General features: G+C 36.6%; 1 protein-coding gene across 1 annotated transcript; it reads right to left on the reverse strand.

Annotated features, from left to right (window-relative positions):
* Positions 1 to 22,339: 22,339 nt before the first annotated feature.
* On the reverse strand, positions 22,340 to 22,834 carry LOC109788800 (uncharacterized). The gene has a single exon (XM_020347627.2). It carries the CDS (start codon positions 22,832 to 22,834, stop codon positions 22,340 to 22,342), a length of 495 nt encoding a protein of 164 aa, XP_020203216.2.
* Between the last annotated feature and the right edge of the window lie 211 nt (positions 22,835 to 23,045).

Here is a 23,045-nt window from a genome sequence, read left to right on the forward strand (position 1 = left end):
ACTAAGTAAGGTACAAGGTCAAGAGCCAAAATCTCTAACTAAATATTGGAAGGGACATAGTATTTGGAGGGTAATTAACAGGCTAATTCATAATAGGTTTAATTATGCATACTAAGATCATAGTAGACTTACACCCAAGTTGTCATAATCCGGACAATAATACTAGACTTTCTTAGTTTAAATGAGAAATTTTGAGAAATCATATTGCGCTATATAGATTTTTATCCAAATTTGTTGTTGATCTAGTAACTCTAAAAAGACGTGTTATTAAGTTGGTTCGGTAGGGTCAAGCCACTTAGACTGTTCACCTATATTGTAAGAGATCTCTTAGTTGAATACATTACGATGGATAAAGTTGTTGTGTTGTACATATGATATGTTGATGAGTTGTATTGTTCATAGGCTAAGTTGATATGTCGATAAGATGTACGGTCATGTTATAAGTTGAGGTGTTGTTGTCTTTCTTAAGTTGAAAACATTGATAAGTTGTATTGTGTGGTTCATATATTAAGTTGACATGTGGAAAATTGTTAATTGGAGTGATTATGTTGATTATGTAAGTGTTGATATGTTGATCTTAATCATATAGTTGTACTTTACTTGTGTACTCATTGTATTGTATACTATAATCTTACCTTTGCATTTTATTTTTGGTTGGACTATGATGATAATACTTAGGCTAGAGGATGAGCATTTATTGAGAGCCATGTTGGAGGATGGTGGTTTTGATTAGGCTACTCTTATGTAGCTATTTTTTAGTTGTTGCTTGATCGACAACTAAAATTTATGTTTTCAATTGGATTATTGTAAATACGTATATATGTACATGATTTATGTTATAGTTCCATTGAGAAACATTTATGATTTTAACTAATTATTTCTCTTACACAGACGCACGCACACACGCGCGCGCACACACACACACACACAGACACACACACACACACACACGCACGCACGCACGCACGCACGCACGCACGCACGCACGCACGCACGCACGCACGCACGCACGCAGATATATATATATATATATATATATATATATATATTGTTGTATATATATCCAAGAATTGCTTGCATGGTGATAGTTTTGTTGAATCACTATAAAAAAATTATTTGATTTTTCCCAAAGATTTGTAATATAGGGAACAACTTAGGTCATTTTTCTCGAAGACACAAGTCAATAAGATTCAAAATTATCATGTAATTATAAAGGGAAATTTTATGAATAGCAAAGAGAATTTAGAATATTATAAACACAAACAGAAAATTCAATCTATAAATTCAATCAAAAATTACATCGATTTAAGGTTTACTCGTTATGGTAAAATTTTTGCGATTCAAGTTATAATCCAAATTCAATCAACCTAAATCAACATGAACATAATCTAAATGTAGATCTAAATCTAGATCTACTGAATTTCATAAAAACATGAAACACAATCAAACAATCGGGATCACAATATTTTTGTGAAATTTAAGAATGAGGAACGGTTGATTTAGGTCATTTTATGTTATTTTAGGTCTAGATCTAAATCCAAAATTAATTGTCAAATATAATCCAAATCCATTAAAACAAAATTCCATGAAGAATAAAAAATAGATCAGAGAAGAAAATCGCGATCACAATATTTTCTCTACATTTTTTTCTACCTTTTGTTCCTCTTCATCTTCTCTCTCTACTCTTTGTCCTCCTTACACATCTAGGTAAACTATTTTTCTTTTTATTTTTTTTGCATTATCTATTGATATTGATTGAATATTGGTATTGTGTGGCGGTGTGAAAACAAATGTGGTGGTGGAAGCAACGCGAATAGGATGTTGTGGAGGTGAACGTTGCAAGGGAAGTAGTGATGGAGAATGTGAAGAAGATGTCATGGTGCCATGTTGAAGGATAAAAAGCAACAATGAAAGGGTGAGAACAAGACAAAGAAACAATAGTTGACCTAAAAAGATTTTATGTGGGTTATTTTTATAACCGACATAAAAAAAAATATGACTTTTATGTGGGTTTATTGACTGACATAGAAACTTAAGACTTTCTATATTGCCTATGTCTATGATGAGTCTAAAACGTCTATTTTATTCATCATAAAAAATTATTATGCACATTACTACATATTAATTAGTTGTCTTTATTTTTATTTTTTTTGAAGATTAATTAGTTTCCAATATTGTCATGAAGTAAATAATCAGTGTTTCTGATGGAAGACTCATGACGATCAGTCTAGTAATGAAGAGTTGAATAGTATACATAAGGTCCTAAATTTCAACCTTCTTGTTATCATTATATACCTTTCTTACAAAATAAATTAAAATATTTGCAATGAAATTAAATAATAACATGAATTTGAGGTATAGCATTCAAGAAGTAATATTTACACACTTAAACAAAAACAATATTCTCAAGTGTTGATAACATAATTTTTTTAAAATATAAAAACATCAAATTTAACATTATCTTTTAATGACAATTCTTCCAAAGTTAATTTTTAATAGATTAAATATCCTTATAATCTCACTTACTTTATCTTTTAGTCTCATAGTTTAAAATAAAAATTTTAAATTCTTGTACTTATCCTTTTCAATCATTTTTAGTCCATATATTTTAAGATAAGTCTTTTTAGTCTATGTACTTATAGTTTTGTTGTCATTTTAGTTCTTATTAGTTTTTTTTTTTTTGTAATATTGTCTTTTTTTTGTTACGATAATAGAAGTCTTCAATTTTTTACCCTCACAAAATTAAAGGCCTGTACCACATCAATATAAAAGGAGAACATTGCAAAAAAAAAATAATAATAATAATAACAACAAGGTTAAAAGGATTTCAAAATTGTAAGTATAAGGATTAAAAAGATCTATCTTAAACTATAGGGACTAAAAATGATATTGAAAAAAATAAGTATAAAGACAAAATTTATTTTAAACTATAAAGACTAAAAAATAAAATAAGTGAAATTATAGAGACAAAAAATATTTTAATTTTTTTTATAACAACTCTTTGCAGGCACCAATTAAATTAACTCTTTCCTACAACCATGTCTTAACATTTTCTTATAATATATTGTATAAAACCTAAAAACAAAAAGACAATAAAACGAATAAATAAATTTATAATATTAATAAAGGTGATAAACACTTCATTTTTTTACACATTATGTTGATCGTTTTATCCTTTAATTGTTTTAAATAAAACTTCTTATGCTTTTTTATTTAAATTTTTTGTTTTTTCTTCTACTTCCTTGCAATATGATTTTTTATATATCTAACACCTTTTAAATAACTATTCAAATAGCTCACAGGTTGTAACTATGAATTAATTACTCACATATATTTAATGTCAATCATCATCATTATTATTATTATTATTATTATTATTATTATTATTATTATTATTATTATTATTATTTACATAAAATATACGGAGATATGAAGCGCAGTTTTTAGACCCTTTTATTATAATATTACAAAAAATAAATAAATTTACCAAAATATCATACTTTGAGATATATTTATCAAAAGTGTTACGTTTATTATTATGTAAAGAAATTGGTCATTTGCCAATTAATTTCTCACCTTAATTTTATTTTTTTTGCATAGAAATTGGTTAACCAACGGCCAATTTCTCAACTGTAACGACCCGCCTGGTCAATACACACAACACAGCACACCAGAATACTACACAGAAACGAACAAGTATATACATATAGGATCTAGAATATATATATATACAAGGTCCAAATCTGTCTAGAATCAAAGTGTACAAAATACATCCAGCAAATGCTAACTAAGTAGCTAAATACATCAAAAGAATAAAACTTCATCTACTAGCTGCAGACTCTCCTCAGCAAACACCAACCTAACCCTGCCCTGCTCCTATACATAGTATGATCATTGCAGTCCAAACCACATGGAAACACAAAGGGTAAGCTAGTGAAAGAAACAACATACATATATGAATATATGAATAATAAACAGCTACAGCTATCAGCACATCAATCATCTTAACAACATCAGCTTAATGTATATAACGGTACACCTTTCACATCATTCAGCAATAACAACAAAGAACAGCAGTACATAGCGGTAAACAGCAGTAAACACACAATGCGTCGTCACGCATATAAGTTAGTATTGGTCGCTTGTAAGCGGTATAGCTCGACCTGGCCCCTATACCGTGGTCGCTTTGTACACGTGTGCCTCGACCTTGCCCACACACGGGACCACTAAGAACTTAGAGGAGAACAACAAGTTACCACTCTAAGGGTCAGCTTTCCGGGGAGGGTTTTCAACAAATTGGGCTCCAAGAGCACCACAGCCACTCAATCCACACAATGGGATGAGGAAATTTCGAAAAACATCTCCTCTAGCCTTAGTGATCAACAGCTCAGCCTTACGGCCTACAACAGCCCAGCCTTACGGCCTACAACAGCTCCTAACAGCATGGAGCACAGCATTGCATAGCAACAATAACAGCACCGCATAACGACAATAACAACATACAACAATAGTGGCTTACAGCTCAGCTAAACAACTTACAGCACAACAATATCAACATACAACAATATACATCTAATATAGCTCAACATCATCAAACAACATTTTTAGTAGTCATCACATTATATTCATCAATTTCGGCTTATACTCAGCATAAAACAACTTCTAACAGCATTTAGTGAAATCAAATCTTCGCACCCGGCGCACTCGTGGTTGCACCCAGCGCAGTACAACCAGAGAGCACCAGGGGGGGCAGCACGCCCAGCGCAAGCATTCCCGCGCCTGGCGGGACTCAGCCAGAGAGTCCAAGGCTCACACGCGCCTGGCGTAATACCAATTGTGCCCAGCGCATGCCAGGCAGAGACTCCAAGGAGTCTCACGCCCAGCGCGACAAGGGTCGCGCTCAGCGCAGAATCAAAAAGCCCAAAATAGGTTACAACTGGTATCGCGCCCAGCGCGATCCAAGTCACGCCCAGCGCGGACCAACCAGAGACCCACATTCTCAAGCGCGCTTGGCGCACCCATCATTGCGCCCGGCGGGCTTGCCTAAATGGAATCCCCTGGTGGCCACGCGCCCAGCGCGAAATACGGCGCTCTACGCTAAGCTCAGCAGCAACTTCACCAAGCTCGAAAGTTTGCCCAAAACCTGCAAGAATCCACTTTCCAGCACATGCAATCTAGCCAAGATACCACATTTTCATCCAAGAGTTAAAAAATAACATCTTTTTACACATGCATCCACAAATCAAAGAAAAACCAAGAATTTTCTCAAAACCCCAAAGACCCCAAAAACTCAAATTTTCATTGATCAGTAAAGAATCAGCAATCATAAACAACCAAATGAGTTCTTAGACCCATTTTCAGCCAAAACGTAACAAGAAAACTAGCTTCCCTTACCTTGGTTCGAGAAATCCGAGCTTCCGGGAAGGAGAAACGAAAGAGAAAATGGAGAAGGAGAAAAGAAAGCTCCACTCCTCAGCAAGCTCCATGAGATGTGCACCACCTTAGCTCACAGCTAGCTTCAACACCACTAGTCAGCACCTAAACTCCCCACAGCACCACCTTAGGAAGAAAAAGGAGAGTGAGAGTTAAGGGTTGAGAGTGAGTGAGAATAGAGAAAAGAGAGGGGGAGTCTACGGGATCTCACATCAACTATAGTTTTTTTTACAATTTCATTTTTTTAATATTATTATTTTTATATAATATATTTTTCATATATAATTTGTTAGCTTAAAAGTTAGTTAAAATTGGTTAATATATAAATAAATTTATAATTTTCATTTTAAAACTTAAAAGTTTTATAAAAGAGATTATAAATAATTTAAAAAATTCATAATTTCATTATACAACACAAATTAAAAAGCACATGTATAGTACTAAAAGAAGAATTTTAAAAGATTAATTGCATTGCAAATATATATATATATATATATATATAAGATAAATAACTTCCACACAGACACTAAAATCAAATTCATAAGCAACAACTAATATCGTTGGCGTCCACTAATACTATATGTGCTCGAGTTCGATAAAAGTGATACACACTTCCTAGTGTAAGAGATGCTTAACCTAAAAGAGGAATGACTAACTAGATAATCCATGGTTAAACGGGATGAAATGGGACGTGATTATTGTGGCAAAATCTCAAAAATTACATTTGTTTTGCTCGCATGCCATTGTTGCTTGTAAACATATTCACTATGATTATGCATCATACTATACATACATAATATTTACAAGTTGAAATACATCTTCAATATTTATAAATGATGTTTTGAGAGTTGCACAATGAAAAATATTGGTCATGATATTATGAATCACAAATATGACCCACTCTGAATATGAAAAAAATAAAAAAAAGGTTGACCAAAATTCTCGCATATACACATAGAAATGGATATGAGATAACATAGTGGATCAAAACGAAGTTTTATGTGTACAAATCCATCTCATGCAAAAAAAATGTTCTTATTATGTGAGAACTTTTGATTAACAAAAATAATTTCTATAAATTGTTTCATTGTTGTATCTTTCATTTTGTTCTTTATGTTATTTTGATTTAAAGTCCATTTTAACAATTTCATATATTGTTTGAAATCTTAATTTTACTAATTATAATAATATATTAAAAATATTTATGTTTATTTTTTATTTTCTTCTAATAAATTATCAAACACATATATTACAAAATTTATTAATTTTCATTAAAAGAAATACCACATTTACAATAGAAACAAATACACAGTTAAAATAAAAATTAAAAATTTATTCACATATTCACTAATTTTAACTAAATTTTAAGCTAGTAAATTAAATAGAAAATATATTATATAAAAATAATAATATTAAAAAATGAAATTCTATAAATAAATAAAAAAGAAAAAAAAAAGAGACTCCTATTGAGAAATCAGTTTTTGATGAACCAATTTTTCAATGCAGAAATAATATATATATATATATATATATATATATATATATATATATATATATATATAGTGATGGATCCAAAAAAAATTATTAAGTGGGGGTAATAAAATATTTTGTATAATTTTTATTAAAAAAAATTTAATAATTTTTGAAAAATATATTTTTATGATAAAAAAATTAAAATACCTTATTTTAATAAATTAAATTATTTTATAAATACAGTGATAACTTTTGTTTTTTTTTTCTTTTTATCTGAGATATGTTTAAGTATCACTTTATAATTTTTTGTGACTTATTTAATATCAGGGGAATAAAATGGTAAAAACAATAGGATAAAAATAATAAAATTATCAATTTGTTTTCTTTAAGTATTTTCTAAATTTCTACACTCATTTAAAACAGGAATATTTTATGAGTGCAATGTCTACTTTTTTTTTATAAGAGTAAGTGACTTTATTTAAATATGTTTAAGTTAAAAAAAACTATGTGACAATTACTCTCATTTCTCTTAATGTAGATCCTCTCCTACCAACACAATGTACAATATACATGACCAAAAGGTTAAAAATAATTAAAAAAAAATGAAAAAAACCTATATTAGTAAACTAAATTATGACACATTTAATGAGTAAAGAAGTAATAAATTTTTTAGTCAAAAAAATACAGTATATTATAATAATAAAATAATAAGAAGGGATTGATAGACTTACTCTACTAAATAATTCATGTTCTACATCAAGTATTCATCTTATCAATTAAAAGTCTTTAATATATAGATCAAATTTATAAAAAAAAAAAATTTTAAAATTAAAAATTATTTGATACTCTGTTTCATTAATTTTAATTGATAGATAATTATAAAAAAAAAAGTATATGTTATGTTGAATCTATCTAATGAAGCATCATATGATTTTCAATTTTTTTTTTAAATTTGTAAACTTAATCTATACATTAAAAACTTTTAATTTAACAGTTGAATTTTTAAAAGTTTGATTTAGAACATTATTTATTGAATAGAGTAGATCCATCAAGACTTACTTTTAGAATAAGTAAATTTTTTTGCATAAAAAATTAAAATAATTTTATCATAAAATAAAAGTAATTAAATAATTAAAAAATATTAATATATTTTATTATATTAGATATAATAGGGTAATTAAAATATATTTGATAATATATATTTTATAAAAAATAATTAATATTTTATATAAAAAAGAAAATAAAGAAAATTTTAATAGGACAATTGCCTCTACTACTGTAAACGTAACTCTGTCGTTATATATATATATATATATATATATATATATATATATATATATATATATATATATTGTGTATGTAAAATTTTGGTGAGAAATTGGTTGGTAGAAAATTAAATTCTCAATATGAATAGTAAAATATAATATTTTGATAAATATATTTTAAGGTATGATATTTTGATAATTTTTTTAATATTATAATAATAAAAATAAAGTTCCATTTTTTACGGAAGAAAAAATACAAGATCGATCGGGAAGGTAACCAAGTTTATGCAAAAAATAAATAAATAAATAAATAAAAAATAAAAAATAGATGGAGGATGCTGCAAATTATGGGAACCTATGCAGTGGTTTAGAGCAACCAAATCCAGAGTAATAATAATAAGGGTGAGATGCTGAATCTTCAAGTTGTGCAGTGAAGTTGTATTTATTATTTATATTTGACCAATCAGAAACGCATGTCTTAGTCTTACCGGCCCATGTGCACTAACCACCCAAAGACCACACACACTAACAATTCCTGCTCACTATTGCTCGGAACACACCTCATCCAATTCTACGGTGCAACTCTTGTTTACAAAAGTATGTGTCTTTTCACTTTAAGTTTTGCATCATTTTTCCACACATTTTCAATTCCAACCAATTTAATTTCTTTACAAGTTAATTCATTTATTTCGACTGATTTAATTGAAATACATTAATAATATGCAATACTATTATTTAATTGTAATTAGTTATTATTTAATAACAAGAATATTTCAAACCATTATGAGCAGGGACAGATCTACCTTTGTTCATGTGGGGACAAATATTTCCATTAATTTTTTATGTCCATTATTATATATATATATATATATATATAATAAAATAATAATGAAATATATTATTTACCATGTTAAAAATTAAGTATTCTATTAACTTTTATGGTTTATGTTGTAAAAAAGTTTAAAATCAGTATATTATTTTTGAAGTATATTTTTTTAAAAGAAATACATCTAAGTGTATAGCATGTTAACTTAATTTTTCTTAAAAATAAATGGATGTAAGTTATCAAATGTATATGTATATGGTATTTGATAACATTTATATTTTTTAAAAGGAGTATATCAACAAGTTATAACTTTAATATTTTTTAAAATATACTAACATGTAACTCACTAACTTATTTCTTTTTTTAAAAAGCAAGTAGTTGTAATTTTGTATCATGTTATACTTTTTACATAGATGTGTCATGTTATATTTTTTTATAAGATAAAGTTTTAATGTAAGAAATGAATGATTAAATGATTATTTTGTTACTTATATAAAGAAAAATAATTTTAAAATATTAAAATAAGAAAATTATTTAGTATTTTTAAAATATAAAATTTCGTAGAAAATAATTAAAAAATATATTTTTATTTAAAAATAAATTTATATGTTTATTAATATAAATTTATATAAAAATATTGTCTTCACTAATTAAAATTGTTCTTACCGGAGATCTGTCGTAGAGATGATCCGCTGGGTAAGATCGGCGAGCCTCCTTCGCTAGAACGTTTGATGCTCCAAGATGGGAGTGGTACCTGCAAAAGAGACTCTGATGCTAAAGTTAGTGTTTGTGGATGTATGAGTCTCATATAAGTAATGCACGTACTTGAGTATGAATTAGGGTTTTGTTGGGCCTTGGGCCTGAGATCGGTTATGACCTATTTGAATGTCGAGCTGACGTCGCCTAGCGCGTGTCCGAGCACTACAAGAAAAATGTAAATTTCCGACGGAAAATTTCCGACGGATATGGATCCGTCGGAAATTTCCGACGGATTTATATTTCCGTCGGAAATTTCCGATAGAATTTTTTGTTGGAAATTTTCCGTCAGAAATTTCCGACGGAAATATAAATCCGTCGGAAATTTCCGATAGAAACTTTCCGACGGAAAATTCCGTCGGAAATTTCCGATAGAAACTTTCCAACGGAAAATTCCGTCGGAAATTTCCGAAGGAAAAATAAATCCGTCGAAAATTTCTGCGGGAAATTTCCGACGGAATTATTCTGTCGGAAATTTCCGACGGAATTATTCCGTCAGAAATTTCCGACGGAATTTTCTGTCAGAAATTTCTGACGGAATTTTCCGTCGGAAATCTTATTTTTAATTTATTTTAAATTTCTTTTTTTAATTTCTTATTTTTAATTTATTATTTTTAATTTTTTATATATATTTGTAGTATTAAAAATTTTATATATCTTTTAAAGGTATAAATATATATTATAATTATTTATTACAAGTTTTTTATATCTACGATTAGTATTAAAGATGAAAATAAATTAGGTTATACTATATTTTATTATAATTTACTTGGTTTGAACCTAACTTTCTTTAAAAATATATATTTTAAGTGTGACTTATTTATCTATTATAGATAATTTTTAAATATTTGGGTAGAACTACAATTATATAGACTTATTTTATAATAATTTAACACTATTAAAAATATAAAAATCTATATGTTAAATTTATAAAAATAAAGTTTAATTTATTTATGATATAAATCTGTTTTTAATATCTAATATATATTTTTAGATGATAATTTATTTTAAAATATATCTTATAATAACAATTCTAAATAGAATATAAATCTTATGATTTTTCTTATTTTGATTTTTTTAATCAATGTATACAATTTTACTATTTTGATTTTTTCAATCAACGTATACAATAAATAAAAAACACAAAAGAAAAACATGCATGCTACAAATTTTATTTTATCAAAAAATTATTTGTTTTAATATATTACATTATATATGTGAATATTAAGACATATATATATATACATATATATATATTATAATTAAACTTTTTTTAAAAATTAATTCATTATTAAGAATTTTTTTTTTATCACATGAGAATTAATTTCCTTCAAAAATTTGACAGATATCAAATAAATAAACATTTTTTCTGAATCTATATATTTATTTTATTAGAATATAATTTTTATTTTTTAAAATATATTATTTTTTTAGATAAAAAATTATGTATATGTCAAATAGTAGTGAGGGCAAGTGCCTCACTATTCCAAACGTGCAGCTGTCGCTGTATATATATGTATGTATATATATATATATATATATATATATATATATATATATATATAATATAAGGGGTTATAATTATATCGGTGTAACTTTTACTAAGTATTATGCCGCTCTATAACTTTATATTAAATGTGAATTTTGTAAATCCAACCGTTAAATTGAAAGTTCATATCACTTTATACGTGTATATCAAGTTTTGTTAAAATTGAACAACAACTGGAAGATAATCCAAGTGTTCATATTTTAGTGTATTTTGAAATGAATATATTACATCAATTTTGTTTTATAAAAATGAAGTATCAAATCATCTTGGATTAATATAAAGTTTTGTATATATAATCTATAAGAGATATGAACTTTCAATCTAACAGTTGGATTTACCAAATTCACATTTAATATAAAGTTATTGAGCGGTGTAATACATTGTAAAAGTCGCATTTAATATATATATATATATATATATATGAGGGGGTTATAATTACAATGGTATAAATTTTACTAAGTGTTACACCGCTCAATAACTTTATATTAAATGTGAATTTTGTAAATTCAACCATTAGATTGAAAATTTTTTACTCTTAAATCATATATACACACACACACACACACACACACACACACACACACACACACACACACACATATATATATATATATATATATATATATATACATATATAGACATGAGGGGAGCTATAATTACAAGGGTATTAATTTTACTAAGTGTTACACCGCTCAATAACTTTATATTAAATGTGAATTTTGTAAATTTAACCGTTCAATTGAAAATCTTTTACTCTTAAATCATATATACAAAATGTTATATTAATCGAAGATGATTTTTTATAAAATAAAATTAAATCTGTCGAAAAATTTATATTTTTGATGAGAAAATTTTTGTAAGAAAAGTTATATTATTGATAGAATATTTCAGACAAATTTATATTTGTCGAAAATGTAAGAACTGATTTTAAATTTGATATGAAAATATTATGATATAATTAGATAAGATTTTAAGTTAGTATTTTATTAATGGTTGATAATTAAAAAATAAAACATGGATAAATACATTATTTGAATTTTATATGTTTGATTTAAGATAACTTACAATAACTCTTGGTAAAGTTATTCCGCTCAATAACTCATGGTATGTTGAATTTCATCGATCCAATTAATTGTTAAATTAAAAGTTATTAAATTTTACTAATAATTAATATAAAAAATTAATTAGTTTTGGAATAAATTATTTGCTAATTAACAATATAATTGAAATATTAATTATTTTAAATTATTTAACTAAAATCTTATTGACAATTTACTATATGATCTTAATATTTTTGTATAACTAATATCTGGTTTTAAATTTGATATGAAAATATTATATATAATTAGATAAGATTTTAAGTTAGTATTTTATTAATAGTTGATAATTAGAAGAAAAAAAAATAAGGATAAATACATTTTTTAAATTTTATATGTTTGATTTAAGGTAAATAAATATATTAAATTAATTAATAATTTATTTAAAATATTAAAATTTAATTTATAAGTATGTAATAAATAAATATTTATAATTTTATAAATTATATTATCATTATAAATTATAAAATTAAATAATTTAAATTATAATTTTAAATAAAAATAAGTAGATGTTAATTATAAAAGTAAGTACATATAAATAAAGAATAATTAAATATATTATTATTATTATTATTATTATTATTATTATTCGTAATATAAAATTATTATATATTATTATTATAGTACAAATATGAGATTGTATATTTGAGGATGACTTAAATGAATTAATTTGTACAAATTATACTGACAACATACATAGACATTTCGGTAGCTTACTCATCAGAACTTCACAGTTAAGCGTGCTTGACCTGGAGTAGTACTGGGATGGGTGACCTTCTGGGAAGTCTCCCAGAAATTGCACAAGTAAGAATAAAACTCGCTAAACAGTGAAATATTGTGCAAGGAGTTAAGACCGAGCTCGTCAAGGAGTAGTGACCTTTTGATGGAACTAGGTGAGGAGATTGATGTTCCTTCACTTTGCTCCATGCTTAGGACCGTGAACTCTTGAGGTAGACCTTTGGAAGAAGCTTGAAACTCCATGAAGAGGTCTTCAATGGAGGAGAAGCCTCAAGGTGGTTCGGTTACTCCTTGCTTAGTGTAGAAGCTTGAGGAACCAATGGTTAAGGTTGAAGAACCTTGGTGAAAACTTAGAGAGAATTCTCCACGGTTTTAGAATGGACTCTTGATGAGAGAAATCTGATTATTATTTCTCAATTTGCTCAAAAGTGAGTACAAGTGTAGGAAAAACAAATATATAGGGGAGAGTAGCTTGTAGGAGAAGTTATCCTTAACCATGGTTCACTACGAACCATGGTAGGGTTAACTTAAACTCCTACGGTTTAGCTAGCTTGTAGGAGAAGCTAAACCTTGACCATGGTTCTTTTAGGAACCATGGTAAGGTAAGCTAACCTTGCTTGAGTTTAGAAGCTTGCAAGACAAGCTTCAAACTCAAGAAGGAATGCTTGAGAAATTCGGCCAAAGAGAAGGAACAAGCTAGGCGGCCCATGGTTCAAAATGCTCCTTGAATTAATTTGAAAATCTTTGATTTGGTTTAGTTAGGTTCATCATTTGATGATGAAACCTAGCTAAATCAAATCTATGAAAAATTAGGAGCAAAATGAGTCCAATATGTAAAATTTTGCCTAGGCCCAACTCAGGCCCAATTTCTAAGCACACCCTCAAGCATTGCTAAATGTCACCCCCTTTTCCCTACTGAAAAAATACAAAATAAAAGTATCAACTAGGGAGGTTAAATGGAGTTAAACTCTCCAAGTAACCTACCTTAAAAACAATATACAAACACTAGGAAAAAGCAAGTAAAGTGCCTCACAAATACAAAGGCAAAATAACCTATACAAGAGACTATTTACAAAATATATGAACAAGGTCTTTAAGATCATCCCATTCCTCTTGGTTCTTTCAGTATATCACCTCTTGGATTCCTTGGCCTTGGCCATAGTCTATTACCTTTCGCGTACGCCTGCCTATCAAGACGCCATGTGTCATAACTGTCGCTTCGTTCTCGAAAACGTGTAGGCGGCGTGTTAATGAGGAGTGACGGTTATGTAATGATGGTCGTGCTTTCCATAATGGGGCTCATTAAATGTGTCGCCAGTTTTGCCCCCTGGTTGACACATGTTGTGCTGTTTGAATTTTTGGGGGAAACCTTTTCTTTCTCTCTCTCGCGCCCCTTCCCATTCACTTTACTCTTTTCACTTTTTCTTCCTCCTTGACTTCTTGCGCATGCTGCTCCCTGCGCCTTTGTTTCTGCCATTCCCGTTCTTGTTTTCTTTGCCTCCGTTCTTCTCCGTCGCCTTCTCCGGCAACTGGGCTTTCATTCCCCGATTTTTGTTCTTTCTTTGTCCAAGGAGAACCAAGTACTTCTATTTCTTTAACTTCTCCTTCTTCTAAAATCTCTTCCACTTCTTGATGGCTGGTAACAGCGGTGCCGCTTCTTCTGCGCCTGCCAAGGGCAAGGTAAGGCGCGCGGCAAGACGGTGGCTACTGGGGCGGCCGCCATCGAAAAGAAAAAGGCGGAGAACCAGCCCAAAGAGCCCATCCCCGACATTCCTGGCTACGATTGGGTTAGGAGTGACGTGGGTGAATTGTAAAGTGTGTTTAGGTCGTTCCTGGAGATCAATGCGATGCGAAAATCGCATAGGATCTGTGATTCTTCCGTCTCCAAGTTCATCCGGCTCGAGCCTTGTCAGCCCGATGAGCGTGTTTATATGGGGGGTCCTTCTGACCCTCCTTTCTTCTATGTGTACCAGTGTCTTTTTAGGGATTTAGGCGTGTGTCTTCCCTTTTCTCAATTTGAGTGTGATTTTTTTTGAATTTTATCAACACGGCACCTTGCCAGTTGCACCCCAACAGTTGGGGTTTTTGCGGGCTTTTCAAGTCCTATGCTCAGCCTTGGGGATAGTGGTGTCTCTGCCCGTTTTTCTCCATTTTTATCAGTTGAAAATGGGTGTTCCGCCTTATGGCCTGATGTTCCTGAGTGGGAGTAAGTCTGGGGGTTTATTTTCCCTTTACTCCCAATCGTATAAAATTTTTAAGCAAGAGTTCTTCCGGGTGGCGCTTGTGGGTGTCAACCCGTTGGAGGATGGGGTGTTCTATTTAGGCGGGTTGCCGAAGTTCCCCTTCTATTGGCAGCCGGCCCCGACTAGGTTTAACGGAGTGGGGGGTTGCAATTGTCGGCCTCGGATACCACCGCCATTGCAAACCTTGAAGCGCTCCCTCGTCCGCTGGATTGCAAGGTCATCCTGTCGCTTGCCAACTCGGCGTACAAGGAGAGGGGCTTAGAGAGTGAGTATCTCGTCTTTCTTTTTAGGGTTTGTAAGAGTTTCTGTTACTGATGTATTTGCTTTCTCGTGTTCATAGGCATAATGGGCAAAAAACAAGTGGCGCGAGTTGAAGCATCGCTACAACGTTGCCGAAATTGAGGTTCCCAAGCCTCAAGAGGAGGAGGTGACCCCCCTGGAGACCCGAAGAAAAAGAAAGAGGGGAGAAAAAGAGGTCGGGGGGACCTCTGCCCCTCGAGATGCTGAGGAGGTGACCTCCAAGGCCGCTGATGCCGATGCGGTCAACCTTACTGGGAGTTCTCCGCTTGAAGGAGCTCCCCAAATGGTGGTTGAGGAAGGAGCTCAGGTTGCTGAGCAGGCTGCCCAGGCTACCAAGGTGAGTGCCTTGCTTTTTTTCTTTTCTTTTATCCTCCATTTTTCTTGTCCTTTGCCTTAGGAAGAAAGTCTTGTCTTTTGCAGGCAAGGAATGTTGCTGAGGTCCCGGTGCCTCTGAGTTCGGAGGCGCCAGGGGCGGACCCCCCCGGTGCCGAGCAGGAGGCGCCTGCTTCTGCTTCTGCCGAGGCCTGTGGTAAGGGGCCCAGCTGCGAGGTCCCGACTTCTACTCCAGCGACTTTGGCGTCGCTGTCTGGCCAGTCGAAGGGGGCCCCCAAAACCCAATATCTCGCCCAGCGTTTTGTAAAGGGTTCCTCCCAGGTGCGGTTGGACCATGTGAGCGCTTCGGAGGACATAGACTCTTTATGGAGTGCGGGTGTAACCTCTGAGAAGTTCTTTTCCAGGAGTTCGCTGAGCACGACTGATCAAGCCATGATCAAGTCGGCCAGGCTGGTGGGAGGTCTTGATTCTGCTGAGGTCTTCCTGCAGAGGACGATGGCCATCGTGGATCATTGGAAACACAAGTGGGTCAAGCAGCAAGAAGACTTGGCGAAGCTTAAAGGGCGAGTCCAACCCTTGAAGGAAGAAAACAGGGCATTGGTGGCTGCTCTCGGTGACGCCAAGATGCAGAATGAGGCCGAGCTTCAGGCTACCAGGAAGGAGCTGGAGAGAGTCCAGAAGTCCTTAGAGATTGCTTTGAGGTCTAATGAGACTTACGTTGCTCAGGTTCGTGAGTTGTAGGAACTCGCCAGCTCTTCCCGAGCTCGGGTGCGCGCCTTGGAGGACGAGGTCACCTCGCAGAAGGCTGAATTGGTGGCAGCGGCCGAGAAACGTCTTTGCGACGAGGTCCTTCTCGGTGGGAAAGAAGAGGAGGTTGTCGCTTTGAAGGTGGACCTCGCGAAGCTGGAGGTGGCGAAGGTGGGGCTGGAGAAGAAGCTTGAGGAAACTGAGCGGGCTGTCGTGTTTGAGCACAAGAGAGGATTCCTCAAGGCAGCTCGCTAGGCGAGGCTATACTCGCACCGGGGTTCGACCTCTCTGCCATGCATGTGGAGAAGGAGGTACACTTTGGGAAGCTGGTGAAGGAGGACGACCTCAAGGAAAGCTCAAGTGAAAACGCCTCCGCCTAGGCTGCTTTTGTAATATCTTAGTTTAGTTTTTTTTCTTCTTTGAATTCGTGTATTGAACTCGTGAAATTGTTGTATATATATCATTTTTTTCGAGATTTCGATAGTTCTTCTATTTTTGAACTTGTGTGTTTTGCGCTTGTGCATTTTGCGCTTTTCTGGGGCTCAAACTTAGCCTGATGTGAATAATTTGTCCTGAGGTTCGAACTCGACCTTTAGCTTAGAATGAAATAAATCGTACCAAGGTTCAGACTCGACCTCAGCGTAAAGCGGAATAAATTGTACCAAGGTTCGAACTCGACCTTGGCTTTAGAGTGAAATAGATCGTGCCAAGGTTCGAACTCGACCTCGGCTTAGAGTGGAATAAGTCCTACTAAGGTTCAAACTCGACCTCGATTTGACGTAAGGTAACTCTTACTAAGGTTCGAACTCGACCTCGATTTGACGTAAGGTAACTCTTACTAAGGTTCGAACTCGACCTCGGGTTTAAGCGAAACGTATTAAGGTTCGAACTCGACCTTGTCTAAGAGCGAGATACGTCAGCGTAAAGTGAAGTAGATCATGCTAAGGTTCGGATTCGACATCGAATTCAGCATAAACCATCTTATGGTAAAATAATGTAAAATTAAGAAAGTATGAATGGAAAAGAATGAGTTATTTTATTGATTGCATATATGTGCCTCGTTAAAAACCCTCTCAACCAAAACCCATTTTTCTGTTTTTTTGGACAAAAAGCTGAGGCGGGAAAAGAGTGCACAGCTCATTCTTACAAGTTCAGCTGAAATAGAATTTAAGATGTGTGGCATTCCAAGTCCGCGGAATGACTTTGCCGCTGAGTTCTTCTAGCCTGTATGCCCCATTTTCTAGGTCTTCTACAACTCAGAATGGGCCCAGTTGGGTGCAAGCTTTCCGTCTGATGCGTCTTTCCGTGCTTCGCCTAACAGTCGCCATACCAAGTCGCCAACTCGGAAAGAGCGAGGTCGTACTCGCGTATTGTATCTTCTGGAAGCTCGGAGCTTGCAGGCTTCTTCATGGATTTGAGCTTCGTCCTTGAGCTCGTCAATTAAGTCGAGGTCAGCTGCTAATTCTTGGGCGTTCTGCTCGCTGTTGAAGACCTGGCGTCGGTGAGATGTCTCTCCGATTTCATCTGGAATCATTGCGTCAGCTCCGTAAGTCAGCCTGTAAGGCATTTCTTGCGTTGTTGACTGGGGGGTGCAATGGTATGCCCAGAGGATGCTGGGAAGCTCATCGGCCCATTGTCCTTTGGCGTTTCCTAGCCGTTTCTTAAGCTCTCGGAGTATTACCTTGTTTGCAGCTTCAGCTTGGCCATTGGTCTGTGGATGTTCCACTAAGGTCGGGAGGTGCTTGACTTTGAGTTCCCGGAGGAAGTCTTCGAAGCTCTGCGCAATGAATTTTCGGCCGTTATCAGTTACAAGGGAATGGGGGATTCCGAACCTGCATACGATGTTCTTCCAGGTGAACTTCTGCACGTTCTTAATGGTGATCTTGGCTAGTGGGCATGCTTTGATCCACTTGGTGAAGTATTCAATTGCCAACAGGAGGAATTTGAGCTGACCTTTTACAGGGGGGAACGGTCCTAGGATGTCCATTCCCCACTAGGCGAAAGGCCATGGCGACATCATCTTGTGGAGGGCTTCGGGTGGCTGTCTATGCGTATTACCGAACTGCTGGCACTCTTTGCATTTTTGCACGTAGGCTTGGCAATCCGACTTCAAAGTGGGCCAGTAGTATCCAGCTCAGAGTACCCTGGTCACCATCGAGCGTGCCCCAGAATGCATGCCACATATACCTCGATGGATCTCCTTGATGACATATGCGGCTTGAGGTGCAGTTAGACATTTGAGCAAAGGGGTGGAGAGGCCGCGTTTAAACAGCTCGTCTCTGACAATTACGAACTTGGCTGACCTGACTCTCACCTTCCGAGCTTCATCCTTGTCCTCGGGCAAGATTCCTTCTTTCAAGTAATTCCAAATGTCTGTCATCCATCCTTGCTCTCCTCCGTCGCTGGTGTTGACGACCTTGTCATCCAAACTGGGTGAATGTAAGGTCTCTTGTATGATAGTCCGGTGTTGCCCGGGACGCTTTGTGCTGGCAAGCTTGGATAGGAGGTCGGCTCTTGCATTTTGCTTGCGGGGTACATGGTGGATTGTGAACTCGTCAAAAGAGGAGATTTGCTGGGTGGCTAGATGAAAATACCTCTGCAGGAGGGTGTCTTTGGTCTGATACGTTCCATTGAGTTGTTCCACCATGAGCTTTGAGTCGCTGTTGCAACTCACCCTTCGCGCTCCGAGATCGTGGGCTAACCTTAGCCCTGCTATAAGTGCTTCGTACTCTGCTTAGTTGTTCGTCACTTTGAAACCGAACTTGAGGGATTGCTCCAAAGTGACTTGGTTCGGTCCTTCCAAGATGATACCTACACCACCACCCTTAGAGTTGGAGGACCCATCAACATACAAAGTCCATACCTGTGGCTCCTTGACCGAGGTTGGCGTAAGTTCGGCCACGAAGTCGACTAAGCACTAAGCTTTCAAAGCGCCGCGGCTTTTGTACTGGATGCCGAACTCAGACAATTCGACCGACCATGCTATCATTCGCCCGGTGAGCTCTGGCTTTCGCAGGATTTTCTTGATTGGGTAGTCAGTCTTGACTACCACCTAGTGACTCTAGAAGTAAGGTCGGAGACGCTGAGCTGCGGTAACAAGTGCCAGTGCCAGCTTCTCTATCATCTGGTACCGTTTCTCCGTGTCTTGGAGTACTCGGCTGATGAAGTAGATTAGTGTTTTCACTTTCTGGTGCTCTTGTACTATAACTGCGCTGATAGCGTTTTCAGCTACGACCAAGTAGAGGAGGAGGTCAGCTTTGTGATCCGGGCTTTGTAGGATTGGCGGGGTTGTGAGGAAGGCTTCGAAGCTTTTGAAGGCCTCTTTGCACTAGTCCGTCCATTCAAAATTTTGCGGCTTACACAGGAGGGTGAAGATGGGCCCCGCTCTTTCCGCCAGTCTGGGGATAAAACGACACAAGGAAACCAACCTTCCCGCCAAGCGTTGGACTTCCTTCATAGTTTGAGGGCTCTGCATCTGGATGATGGCTTTTCACTTCTCCGAGTTGGCCTCGATCCCCTTGTTAGTGATCATGAATCCAAGGAACTTACCTCCCTGGACACCGAAGATGCACTTCTCTGGGTTGAGGCGCATGTTGTGCTTCTTGATCTGGCTGAACACCTCTGCCAAGTCGGCAGCATGAGCTTCGGCTGAGGTGGTTTTGACTACCATGTCATCGACATACACCTCCATGTTCCGTCCGATCTGTTGGTAGAAGACCTTGTCCATCAGCCACTGGTAGGTGGCCCCTACGTTCTTGAGGCCGAAAGGCATCACTCGGTAGCAGTAATTAGCATGATCGGTGATGAATGATGTGTGCACCTCGTCAGGTGGATACATCATGATCTGGTTGTACCCAGAGTAAGCGTCGAGGAAACTGAGGAGGGCGTGCCCGGATGCTCCGTCGACCAGCCTGTCGATGCTCGATAAGGGGTACGAGTCCTTGGGGCATGCTTTGTTCAGGTTGGTGTAGTCGACGCACATGCGCCATTTTCCCAAGCTTTTTTTTACCAATACCACGTTTTCCAGCCACGTGGTGTATCTGACCTCACGGATGAAGCTGGCATTCAGCAACTTTTCCTCGGTGATGATGGCTTCCCGCCTTTCGCCACCGACCTTCCTCTTTCTCTAGGCCACTGGCCTTGCCTCCTTGTGAATTGCTAACCTGTGATAGATGAAGTTAGAATCTATACCTGGCATGTCGGCGCTGGACCATGCAAAGAGGTCGGCGTTCCTGCAGATTTCAGCTTCGAGCTGTTGCCGCAACTCCAGGCTCAACTGCCTTCGTACCCTGCCCCGGAAGCTTCGCGATCTGGAGGTTATCAAGCTCGTCGATGGGACTCGGTCGCTCGTCATGGGAGTCGGACCTCGGATCGAGGTCAATGATGTCCACGTGGGTGATGTGAGCCACTGTGTGGGGATCACTCTGGCAACGCTTGTCAGATGAAGCAACCTTCAGACTTTCGGCGTAGCACTGCCGAGCTGTCTTCTGGTTTGCCTTGACGGAGATGATCTTGCCGTCACTCCCTGGGAACTTGATGGTGAGATGTGGGGTAGACACCACTGCTCCGAGTTGGTGAAGCGTCGGCCGTCCAATAATGATGTTGTAGGACGTGTGGGCCTCGACGAGGAGATATCGGACCATGATCCTCCTTGTGGCGGGAGAGGTTTCGAAGGTTGTCAGCAGGTCCACATATCCTCGAGTGTGTACTCGCTCTCCTGCAAAACTGACTAGGGGCTCTGTGTGAGGTTGGATGAGAGAGTGAGGGATATCTAACTTGAGAAACGTCGGCCAATACAGGACGTCAGCCTAGCTCCCTTGGTCGATTAACGTCTTGTGGACCTCCCAATTGACTACCTCCACGGCGACGACCATTGGGTCATCCTGGTTAGGGTTGACGCCAACGTAGTCTTTGTCAGTGAAGGTGATTGGCGGGGAGCTTTGATGCGAGGCCGAGGTAGCGGAGTGGACGTTGTTGATGCTGCGCAAATGTCATTTTCGCGCCGAGCTGCTAGAGCCTCCCCCTGCGAAGCCACCTACAATTGTGTTGATGACGCCCCGCAAGGGGGCTGACCCTGTTTCCTGGCTTACCTCGGCCTGCACTACGCCACTAGTGTTTTGCTTAGAACTAGAGGGTTGGTCTGTGCGGGCTCCTGAACCACGACCTCTGCCCCGTCCTCGACCATTGTAGCTTCCTCTGTGGCCCTGCTGTCACTGGACGTACTGGCCGAGGTGACCCGCCTGAATGAGTTCCTCGGTACGGTCTCGGAGTGTGCGGCACTCTTCAGTGGTGTGACCGTGGTTTCTGTGGTATCGGAAGTGCTTGGATTTGTCTGCACTGTTGGGGCTGTGTACTGGTGGTGGCAGGGTGAGTAGGTTGCTGTTGCTGGCCTCCTCCAGGATATGTACTCGGGGCGCATTCAAAGGGGTGTAGAAGTCATATCTCCCCTTTTTATTTACCCTAGTAGTCTTCTTGAACTGACTTTCGTTGTTGACTTTCACCTTGTCCTTGTGACCATTGTCTGGTTTCGCTTGTGACTTCCCGCGAACCTGGTCACGAAAAGCGGAGTGCTCCTCCATCTATATGTACCCTGCCGCTCGGGCACGGAGTTCATCCATATCGGCGGGAGCTCGGCGGCATAGGCTGTCCACAAAAGGTCCCGACTTGAGCGCCATGAGCATGGCATGCAGGGCAACTTCGGGATTCAGGTTTCGAATCTTGACCGAGATGCTGGCGAAGCGTTCCATGAACGCCCTCAGTGGCTCGTCGTCGCCCTGCCTGAGACTGGCCAAGGTGGCAGAGGTGACGTGGTGAGGTCGACTCGTGGCATACTGCGCCGTGAATCGCCTAACCATGGTGTCGAAGCTGTCGATTGATTTGGCGGGTAACTGGGTGTACCAGTTCAATGCAGCCCCTTTGAGCGAGGTCAGAAAAACCCTACACAGAACAACATCGTCGTTAGTGTAAAGGTTTACCTGTGTGACGTATAAGTCGACGTGCTCGTCCAGATCCGTCGTGTCGTCGTAGCAGTCGATGTGGAGGGGCTTCCAGCCAAAGGGCAGGGGTGTCTCCATGATGCCGTCCATAAAGGGATGGCAGCGGATGCTCGTCCGATTGCCTGGAGCCTGGGTTGGAGCAATGCTGACTTCATGGGCCGACCTATTCGTCGGTGCATGTGACCGGTGTGTAGCAGGCTGGGGGGTCGGTGCCCTAGGTGCTATTGGTGGCTGAGAAACCGAATGCCCCTCTTCCTCGTGTTGGTTACTCGGTTGAGGAGGTTGATCA

Source organism: Cajanus cajan, chromosome 4, assembly GCF_000230855.2.
Source record: "Cajanus cajan strain Asha chromosome 4, NIPB_CcT2T_4, whole genome shotgun sequence".
NCBI lineage: Eukaryota > Viridiplantae > Streptophyta > Magnoliopsida > Fabales > Fabaceae > Cajanus > Cajanus cajan.